This window comes from Strigops habroptila, chromosome Z, assembly GCF_004027225.2.
Source record: "Strigops habroptila isolate Jane chromosome Z, bStrHab1.2.pri, whole genome shotgun sequence".
In the NCBI taxonomy this organism is placed as follows: Eukaryota; Metazoa; Chordata; class Aves; order Psittaciformes; family Psittacidae; genus Strigops; species Strigops habroptila.
Window position 1 is genome coordinate 56114611 of NC_044302.2, and position 11312 is coordinate 56125922.

Sequence of the window (11312 nt, forward strand, 5' to 3'; positions counted from 1 at the left end):
TTGTAAAATAACATATCTACATTTCCGTTATCTCAGTATACATAAACTGTCTTCCTGGCATGTTTTTGCTGAGATATGGCTCTATTTCCACAGGTTGGGGAGATCTTGGATTGAAAGGAAGGGTGAGGAAAGAAAGTTGAGAGAGTATCTATCTGTAAATATAAATCTGAAATGAGAAAAATCTGCTGTCTGAAATCAGGGATGTTAACCTTGATTTCTAGGAGGCTGAGTCCTTAAAACATGCACATGCTTGCTTCTATTTTATACACATCCTTTTCCTAAGAATAAGGAAAATCATTTACTTGTCTTCCAGTGTTCATTAACCTTTACTAACCACTGGATCATTGAGGAAGAGTAGTATTAGAAAATGTATCACCTAGCCCTAAGTTAGTAGTTTGTCAAGATAAACACATTTGGCTCAGTGCAGACTGCAATGTAGTGAAGACATAGATAAGTTGTTTGTAAGAATCAGCTGAAGTATCAATAAGCTGTGGCAGCACAGTAATTACCCTATTTCTCTGAGCTAAATTAACCTCTTTGTGGCCCCATGCAAACATGGCGATGTACACCTTGCATCTGAGCAAACAATTTAGACCTGGCGTATTGCTCCACCATACTGCTCTGCAGATGTCCTTGCCTAAGACTAGTGGGAAATGAACAATACCTCTTTTTAATATGCAATAGTTGGCCAGGTGGAGGTCTGGCAAGGGGAAGAAGCTTCCAATAAGTAAGTACAGCATATAATGAAGCACTGACTGACCTATTTACTATTTCTGTAAGACTGCTTGGATCTGTAATGACACATCTTTCTATTCTACTCTACAGAAAGTAACACTGAGTTCAGGATATAGCTGAGGTTTAAAAGATGCTTCCCCAAGGCTGATTTCAGCTAGGTAAATCACGTTAAAGGTATTAGCCTGTGTCTTAAGTTGCAAAGTCCTCTTCGTAGGTGGAGGATAGGGGTAGGCTGAGTGGTAAGGTTGGCTGATTTTTGCTAGACATACCCGTGGGCTGGAGACTCAGTAATGGATAATTTCTAAATTAATATGTTGTTTCAAGAGAGACCAGATATAATGAAATTGGGTAACCATATTATGCAATTTATTTGAAATGAAACTGTCTGATGCACCTGGTAAGACAAAAAAAGAGCTCTGCCTGGTACCAGGGCATATAAATGCAACTATTGACAATAGTCATCACCAAAATAACATCAGTAACTTTCAAAAGCTCCTGCCAAGGTTTGCTCTGATTTTTATCAGCATCTTTCTGTGCGTAACATACATTTTTAACACATTACACTCCTCAATCTTAACAAAATCCTTAGATCAGTAGGCCTAGCAGTACATCTTCCCTGAGTTTTTTCGTAAAAATAAAGGGATGTAGCTACAACACAAATTAAGTCTAGTTAAGAACGTCTGGAATATCACCATTTTTAACATGATTTATCTCTGAATGGTCTTGTCCTTGTTTCTATTTCCATAATTAGAACCATTTGAAGATGCCCTCAAGATCCAAACGTCTGAGGCTGCATCGAGGAAATACACGTCCACAGGACGCACCAGTCCTCTTTTATCCAGACAAGATGACTGGACTGTAGCTGAAGACCTGAGTACAGAGCCGTGGTATCAAGGAGAGATGAGCAGGAAAGAAGCAGAACAGCTATTAAAGAAATGTGGAGACTTCCTTGTGAGGAAGAGTACCACAAATCCTGGCTCCTATGTGCTGACAGGCATGCACAATGGACAAGCCAAGCATCTTCTTTTGGTGGACCCAGAAGGAACTGTAAGCACTGACTCCTCAGTAATACAGGAGGTTTCTGACAGCACATTTTCTCTAAATGTGTTTAATCTTATTTACAGCTTTTAAACAACTGAACATACTACAGCCTCATATATCTAATATGCCATCACATCTCTAATTCTCTCCCTTGTGCCTAGCAGAAGACCCACTGCATGATTTCTGCACGTTGCAGGGAGCCATAGGGATGTCATTCCCCAGCAAGGTCAAGCTTGGTCACTGCAGTACTTAGTCAAAAGTGCAGCTAAGCCATCTCTTTAGCCTTCCTGCTGGGAAGCTCTGGTTGGCTGTGCAAGTTTGGCCTGCATGCCAACATAAGCCCAGGGCTTATGTACAGGAAACTGTACTGGGAAACTGGGGTAAACATGCTCCATCTCTTTGCTGCACAGGGACACCCTTGGCCAATAAAGGGACCCTCCAGCAGCAGATGGAGAGGGCAAGGGAGCTCCAGTTTTCTGCATCTGCCCTGTCCTGGGAAGGTTTCTGGGAAGGCTTAGTCTTGTCCGAGAGAATGAAAGCATTGCCATGTGTTTCATTCTTGGTTCCTGGTAGATGAAAGTGGGCAACCTGGGCAACTCCTTTTCCTCTGTTAAAGGACAACTTTAGATGACAAGCACTGGAGTAAATGAGAAACACTTGTAAAGGAGTTGGTCTGTTGGCATCTGTTTCAGGTGAGAAACCTATGACAGAATTATGCTGGTCCTCCAGAGTCTGTAATGCTGTGATGGGAAATGCCAGTGGTATTTGCTGTAATTACTTTTGCCACATGAGGCCAGTCAAAGAATGGTTTTGCACTGTTTAGGTGGCAGCCATCTAGTCCTGGCCTTGACTGGGACATCAGCCTGTGGAACTGGCCCTATGCCTCCTTTGCTAAACTTTTGCAGCAGTTTGGTGACCCCTGCAGCAGGGCCTCCCGGTTCTCCCTTCAGCATAAACCCACAAATAGCTGTTACAGGCTACTGCAGGGAAAACACTGGTTTGTGCTATAGCACGTGCAGGGATGCTATGTCCCGCCAGGAGCAAATCTGCTCTGCTCACTGACATGAAGTACTGTGGTGAATCCCAGGACATTTTCCTCCTGCAGAAGACAGAGGAATGCCTCTAAGAGCAGCACTAATTTGCTGACCTCCTTGTTCTCTGCACCTAATCCCCTCTCTCAGCCTACTTGTGATGTGTCATTATGGCCCAAACGGCTCTCAATCTCCTTGCTCAGGAGGCACAGCTTTTCCACAGCCGTATTTAAGTTAGCCGCACTGTCTATATGATTTGTGGGATCCTGACACAGCTCCTGAGCAGCCCTATTTGCGGCTTGTCAGAGCGGAGAATCATCACTAAAATGCCAGCGTGTGGCCAGTCACAGCAGCGTGCCAGCAGCTTGCATTTCTTCCATGTGGCCTCAGCGTGATTATTCATAATCACACAAAGGCTACCTGAGAATTCATTTCACACACAAATTACCCAGAGACATGTTACAGCTCTTAAGGGTGTGTTTTCAGAGCAGAGTTAACTGTCCAGTTTCTTCTGCTCTCATCCAGCTGACAAGAAAAAACTCCAAAAGCCCCAAACTCTAGTTCAGGTAAAGAAAGCCTAAAATGGAGGACTGCAGGATTTTTGCTGGATTTAGAATTAGGGCCTGAACTCTGGTGATGGTGGAGCATATTGCTTGTCATGAGAAAAATCTCAGCTGAGTTAAATGGTCTGAAAATGTGTTATTCTGAATACAAATAAGGAAAGTTACTGCTGTTTTAAAGACACCTTTTCATTTTGAAAATACAGCTTTGAATAATTACAGAAAGTGATGTTTCAAAGCAGAATTGGGAGAGCCTGTTGGTTTTCTTCAGTGACTCAGCTACCTGCAGACTGAGCAGATAGCATCATTTGCCATCAAAGTTGTTTGTTTATATTTTTACCCTGTGACATCCTCTGCTAAGTTTCTAGCAGTTTTGCTAGAATTTAATGATGAAGACTGAAATATTTCAAGAGAGGTGCCCACCACTGCATAATCTGGCTTTGGAAATTTTTAACAAAAGTTGTTCTCTATTTCTGAGAAAGGTTCAAGGAAAATAGATGACGTGCCTTACTTCAGAGCAGTGCTTACAGGCTTTTGCTTGAGGCAGTGTAGAGCCATCTCAATACAAAGCTTTACTGCAGCATGACATTTGCTAGAGAGGACTTCTGATCTGCAGATGGAAGCTGTATGACTTAAGTCGTTTTAAACAAAGGAAGAAAATGTTTTGTGAAGATGTGGTTAAATAATTAAAGATTGTTTTGTAACATAGATTAGGTTTTGGCCTATCCTGATAATTTTGCCTTTTTTATCTTGCAAAATTAATTTCCTCTTATTATGGGTATAATAATTTGCTTAGCAGGATGCTGGTGCAGAAGGCTGGTAAATAGGCTAGAAAAATGATGTCCCCTGCCTTGAACTGTTTTGGTTTCAAAGGCATGGGGGTGTACTGTGCAGCATGGGGCAAACCTGAGCCAAGCACACGTGGTGGCTGGATCACTTTTGGGGAAAGGAATTTTCCAGCACCTGAAGAAGAAGGAAAGCACAAAGATGCTGAGGCACATGGAGAAGCTGGGTTCTGGCATCTCTGGAAGGGCAACTCTTTCTAATGAAAAGGTGAAAACACTTTAAGGGAGCAGGTGGTCTCTTGAAGAGGAAAATTTGATCTGAAACCCCAACTTACAGTGAAACAAAATGTTGTGCAGAAAGTTTTCGAGCTGACCTATTCAGAAAGAGTAATAGAAGTAGACTGGCCCATAGGTAGCATGCAAAATATCTGTTTGGAGAAAATAGAGGGAGTAAGAGACAAAAGCTCCAGAAACGCCAAATTTCCACTGATTTTGGTACAAAAGGGATGAGTCTCTAAAACATGGTAGATTTTATTCTTACAGAATTTTGGTGTGAAGTTAAGGGAAAAAGTATTTCGCTCTTTAATTTATCTTCTTGCATCCTTTTTTTGAAGGTTCGTACAAAAGATCGTGTCTTTGACAGCATAAGTCACCTCATCAATCATCATCTTGAGAATAATTTGCCAATAGTTTCTTCTGGGAGTGAACTCTGTCTGCAGCAGCCTGCTGAGAAGAAGTAGTGACTCCAGATAACTATTTCAGTTTTTGTAATTTGTAAGCTATAACTCGTAGAAATTGCAGATCTGAAAAAAACCCCATGTACATTAAAAAAATTATGGATATTCACATATATTTCACCAGTATGTTTTCTTTAGGTTTAAGAAGCCCCATTTCACATGGTACACTTGAAAATTCTCAATGCTTTATGTAGACATGAAGTCACAGCAGAAGGCTTTCTTAAAAAGTAATTTAAATGAAATTGTTCAGATTCTCTAATGTGAATATTGATAGTGTATATATACACATTATATATATATAAATACAATATATATTTATATTTTTCAAGTCGGTCTGTTGATGGTATAGAACTATCTTCTGTGCCATGTGTTTTTACCAGAAGAAAAATTCCAATTGTAATTGTTCAGATAAAAATGGAATTCTTCAGTCTCAATTTCTTGAGAAATAAATATTGGGAATCTTATTTCTGCTTTTACCTAAGAAGCACAACTATGGGGATAACAGGTGGATTATGCTGGTTAACCATGGAAGGAGTCTGAATTTAGCAGTTAGTATTCCGACTCAGAAATTTAGCATAAAATTATTTTTAAAAGCATTATTCAGTGTCACTGATATCAAAATCATTTTATCTTTCTGATGTCAAGTTTGAATTCTTATATGATGCTACTCAAAACATTTGTATCTTGCTTTAACAATGATTTTGTGTGACCTCTCTGTGTATAAAGTGTGTGCGCTTGATTTTTCTAATGATAATATAACAATATTCAGTAACTTTAATTTATTAATTTGAGTGCTAAGGCTATTTGTAAGTAGTTCTCTGCTTATAGTGAAGATCTAGGTGTCCTTGACTACCAGTCTCCAATGAGATGTTACATACCGATTAGGCAAGTTCAAATAACTTGTGTTTAATAGGTTTAATACAAGATGTACATGGTTGTTCAGAGGCATAACTGAAAAATCTTTTCTTCTTATAAACAGTGAAAACTATCATGACTCAGTGGCCATTTGCATTTGCCTACCAAAGCCTTCACTTTGGCCTTCAGCAAGTGATAGGTATTGCAAATATACTGCTTTTCTGTAAATATCAAGTTGGAAATACACATGTACTAAAGATGCATTTCTAGCAGAAATGTCCTTGGCTTTTGGTACTGGGAAAGGTTTTTAGAAAGATTTGTACTATTCAAATGAAAGCACTACATGAAGTTATTTTCCTATTTACAAAGCTTATCAGAAGCCAAATTCAATAGACATAGTTCCTATAAAGGCAAAGTTTGTGCCAGAGTGAGGATTTAGCCTTCAGTGTTCCAAGGTTGTCTCTAGCACCAGTATCTCAAATCAAATCTTCAGACCTGATTCATAAAGGCTGTGACTCAGCAGGGTAAGTCTAGGTTAAGCACCTGCCTACCTTGAAGTAGTCAATACTTAAATCTACTTAGATTTGGTTTTCAGAATTTGCTAAGTTTAAAAATTTGTCAGACTACAAGCGAACTGACTGAATGATTCATTCAGGTAGGATCATCTTATTAAAATTCTGAAATATTTTGCCCATATCGTCTGTTTTGAAATATCGTGAAGTTGCAACTTGGGAAGTTTGGTTTTGCTTGATTTCAAGAACAAAAACGATTGAGGCACCTAAGACGAATCATATGAGCAGTGAATAAAAATACACTTTTTTATTCAAGACAAATACAATTTTTTATTCAAGACATTCAGAAGCCAAACTATGACATTAGTGAAACAAATGCTTGTGATTAATTTTATTGCGAATACTAATTAGTTGTTATTTCTAGATCTGTGTGGGAGCTGAGAGCAAAGGAAAGAAATTAAATGCTGCATTGCAACCCAAATTAGTATGGCGCTGAGGCTAGTGGAATTCTTAACATTTGGGTTGTCCTTTTACCAGGTTGAAAATTGCAAGGGAACATGAGGAGATCTTATACCCCAAAGCAGTATTCATCAAAACTACTTTATTTAAGACCATCCGTGTCTCACCATATTCCGGCTTGAAGTTGGCACCTTTTTTGTCATGTATAATATTTGTCATATCATGCTCCCATCTCCCTATAGCCATGTCCTGGAAAGTGTTTAGGGTGATATCATTAACTATAGGAGAAGGCCTCTTTTTCACTTTGAATGTTGTCTATCACTTCAATAAGAACCAGGTGCCAAACCCCCTTAGGTGCCTTCAAAAATCCCACCTGCTGCCTATGTCAGTTTTAGATTCCTAAATACCCTGTCAGTGTATGCCTGGAAAAATGTGACAAGATATGGGTGTATGAATGAAGGCACTAAATATACACAGAAATAAGAATCTATTTTTTTTTACCATCTTTAATAACTTAGCAGCCACCTAGCTGCATGTTTTGGAAATTAAAGCAGGTGGCAAGGAGACACAAAGTGAAACAGCTTGACAGAAATATTTAATTTCCCAGACTACATTTCACAAACTCTGCCTCCAGGAAAATGTGGCTGTTTTAAGCTGCTCTGTCAGCACAGCCAATTTGCCCAGCTCACCATGCCCATTGATGATGCAAATGTTACCCATAGCTTAATCAGATGAAGTTTGGCCCTAGGTAACGGTAGCACCTTTGGGCTGTGACAGTGCCCTTGCTGCCGCAATGGGCCAGCAGATCCTGTCTGGCCAGGTGTGATGATCCAGAGGCTTTTCTAAATCACTGAGAACCAAATGATCTCAAAGCTGCCAAGGAAGAAGGGGCATGTGGGCCAATGAATGCTCCTTTTGTGAATCCTGCCATTGCTTTTTGTCACTGTTGCTCTGGTAGGTTTGGCTTTCCCCTACATGAAAATGGTGTAAAATCTGCATAGCCATTTGGATAGCAGTTCCAAACCTGTTTTCGTTAGAGCTCAACAAGAGCTAATTGAACCTGCTAGAGAAGCAGGGCTCATTTCTATGAGGAGCTAATACTGTCAGCAATTTAAGAGATGTAGAAGTTATGAGATGGGCTCAAATGCTGTGCAGTTGGCTGAAAACCAGACTTCTGACAGCATAATAATTTGAGCCTTTTAATGTTTACCTTCGGTTTTGAGTCCCCCCACCTTTTGTTTTTACTCTCTTTTATGCAGTCCTAAGGGCTGGACACTTGCTGGTGATAATTCAGTACTGTGACTTCAAGAAGGGGGATTTTACTTGAATGAACAAATTTACTAGACGCAATAGAAACCACTGAGTTTAGACAATATTATGGTATCCTTTGATTTTTCCCAGGGGAGACCTGAGCAGTCAGAACTGAAACTCTAAATATCCTGCAAGACTGACTACATTGATTTCGAGTATTATCTGATTATCAGTTTTGATTCCAGCTGTATTGCAACTATGTGAATTCTGGGCAATGAAAACACGTTCGATTCCTCCAAACAAAGAACTTTCAGAAGTGAACCAAATGCTTCTGATTCTTTTTATTGTAGATCTAGAATGAATACTAGGATAATAAAAATTTCCAGTGTGACTGGCAGTGATAGACTGGATATTGAGGTACAGTTGCATTCCCAAACTTTCAGTTACTTCAGATGCTTCAGAAGCACTGAAACCTCAAACGTAGGAAATGCAATTTGAAAACTGAATTATCTTCTGACTGCAATGGGAGTTTGTTCAGAGTGAGGGCTCCCCAGGTTTCCTTCCCTAATGCAAGAAGAGGATGTTCAAATCGGCCATGGCTGGGTGGAGACTGTAGGAGGAGACAGAATTTCCATGGCTTACTGCCTGCCTCCTTGCCCAGGGCTTTGCATACACAGTGAGGATAGAAGGATATACAGTAGCTTCCCCCCACATCCTACAGGGTTATCAAAGGGAGATAACACTTGTTCTGCCAGAAACCTCTGCCACACATGTTCAGTAAAAGCTTGAACAAAGAACATAGTCTTGAGACCAGGATTTGAGCGCAAATTGCACACTGTCACCAGAAGAAAATATTTACTAACAGTGTGGCAACTGTCACCTGCCAGCACTAGATTTTTTATATCCTGGCTTCATTCTTTTTATGCTCTGCGGAATAATATGCTCACATTCCTTGTCATCGTGGTCCCCAGGCACCATGTTGTGCAGTAAGATGTGAAGAATTTAAAAAAATGTATACCACAGTGTGATTGCTGCTGGCACATCAAGTGCCAGATGCCAGCTACAATGTATTCATAATAGAATTGATGCATATTTAGATATTTGTAAGAAGCAAATGCTCCGTTTGAAAACTTAGAGTTTTGCAGCCTCCGGGATATTTGCAGCTCTAAAGGGGAAATTTGGAACTTGTGAATGTTCTAACAAAAGGTGATGAATCCTGTTTCCAAGCCTTTGTTCTTAGCATCCAGCGTCTATCTGAAGTAAGTGGTAGAACCAAGCATTTATATTAAGTAAACCATATTTGCATAAACGAAGTCTAAGCTGAAGTAACAGACATACTTCCCATTTTATCTTTCAGACATTTTCAAAATATGCCTGCATGAAATCCAAATTCAGGTTTACCTTAGTCTACTGTCACAAATAGGTTGATTTGCATGGTCTTGTTGCTTGAACCTAGGGTTGCACTCTCCACAAATCTATGGTTGCTCAAAACTGTCAGGAGATGGGGAAATTCCCAGTAAGAGCTTTGTGCTCAGCTGTGCTTACTCTACTAACTCAGACACAGTCTCTGTGGACCTTGCCCACATCTTCATTGGATGCAGCTGGAATGAGGGCAGGCCTATGGAGAAGATAACATGGAAATACAATTTGCCTGCAGTTAACCAGAGGCTTGGATAAGGGATGGAAAGCTGTCTTGGCAGAGAAAACCCCAGGGATAAGAAATGTGAAGCCTGGAAACACCAGCTAATAGGCATATAAGCCACTAATGGGAACTGCAAAATACCTAGGCAATGACTACCGCACATCTCTTTTTGGGACACTTAACGTTCATAAGACCTGATCTGTTTTTCTGCGTACTTCAACATAAGCATCTTGTATGGCTTCCACTGAGAAAAAGTGGGGCATTTTTTTTGTCTTGGTAAGGGGGCTAAGATTTCAGAGCTGCACATTTCTAGCAAAAGTTCCACATAAAGAGTTTTTAAACCTTTTTTGACAACAGAACAGGCCATGGAAACCAAAGGAAGGAATTAAAAAGCTAAAGCTGGGTGACTCATTCTGCTACCCCACTTTGTGGGAGACAGCATGGATGACTCAGAAAAGGAAGGTAGCCTCAGATTTGAGATTAAGATGCAGATCTACATTTTATGTAACTATCATGAAGGTAAAATAACATACAGGTCAAATGACAACTTTTTCCAGCAGTCCTCCTTTCCTTTTCCAATGAGGCAAAACCCACCGAACACACCTGGGCATATATTTATGCAAAATAAGTGAAATTTTATTAAGCGAAGAATGTAAAGATTATAATTGGTATATATTTGTGTCCTTTGTGGCTGAATTGGTGTGATAATTGCTTTTCAGTAAAGTCCTGCAGAGTTAAACCTCAAAAGAAGCCAGGCTTCTCCTTTTGAGGTAAATGTTTTTCTTTGCATTGTGTGAGCAGCAACAACAAAACAAAAAAGTGGCTATTTTGCTGTGAAAGGGAGTTTGACTGTACATTTTTTATTTATTAATATTTGTTACTTTTAGAAACATTTTTAACTGAGAATTGCAGAAAAAATAATGTATGTGGAAATATTGTGATCGTTTATATTCCCAACCACTTTTGTGAATCTCAAGTTCTTGCCTGTCTGCTGATTGTGGTATTCTGGCTAAGGAGGCAAGTTTTGAGCAACAGAATTTTGAACATAAGTGTTATACAACTGTTTTCTGATTATTCAGTTTGTATATGATTAACCAAAGTAATAAAATAATGAGCACTACTGTCAGAATGAAATGCATGCAAAGTGAGCTTGAGCCATTCCTCCTATGCCCATTTTTTTTTGTGGTTTGTTTGTTGCTGGGTTTTTGGGGGGTTTGTGTGTTTTGGTTTTTTTTTTTAGTTTACCTGAAGTGATGCCCATTTTGTAGCACAATAAATGAAATTCTACAAAGTTTACCTGGATATTGGATATTAATAAGTCAATGAAATGCTTGTCTCAGTAGAAACAGGGATAAAAGCTCTCAGAGGACCAAATGGCAAATGAGGAGCTTGAACTCCGTTACACTTACTTTACACCAGAGGATCTCTACTTACTTTGGCAGAAGTAACACTGATTTCCTTGAGTTCATTTTCAACAAGTACCATTTTCATGACGCAAGTAATTGCTCGTAGAGGCCCTCTTTCTGGGCCAGATGATGCTGTCTCCTGAAAACGCAGGTTTCCTGCTTGGCATACTGAATAGGTGAGGGTAGCCAAGGGTAGCTCACTCCATGGTCGTTCCATGGAGAGTGAATCCAAGGATAAGGTCCATGCAAAAGCAGCTATTTAGTGGATTGTGGAGGGGAGAAGGGCTCCACGTCAGAA

General features: G+C 39.8%; 1 protein-coding gene across 7 annotated transcripts in view; it reads left to right on the forward strand.

Moving 5' to 3' along the window:
- The window catches only part of SHC3 (SHC adaptor protein 3), a 63007-nt gene extending 52107 nt beyond the window's left edge, over positions 1-10900 (forward strand). For all 7 annotated transcript variants that reach the window (XM_030470192.1, XM_030470195.1, XM_030470196.1 and 4 more), the window contains 2 exons: positions 1487-1782; positions 4767-10900. In XM_030470192.1, coding sequence (XP_030326052.1) covers positions 1487-1782; positions 4767-4892 — 422 coding nt within the window. In that variant the 3' untranslated portion in view covers positions 4893-10900. The remainder of the gene's footprint in view (positions 1-1486; positions 1783-4766) is intronic.
- The last annotated feature ends 412 nt before the right edge of the window (positions 10901-11312 follow it).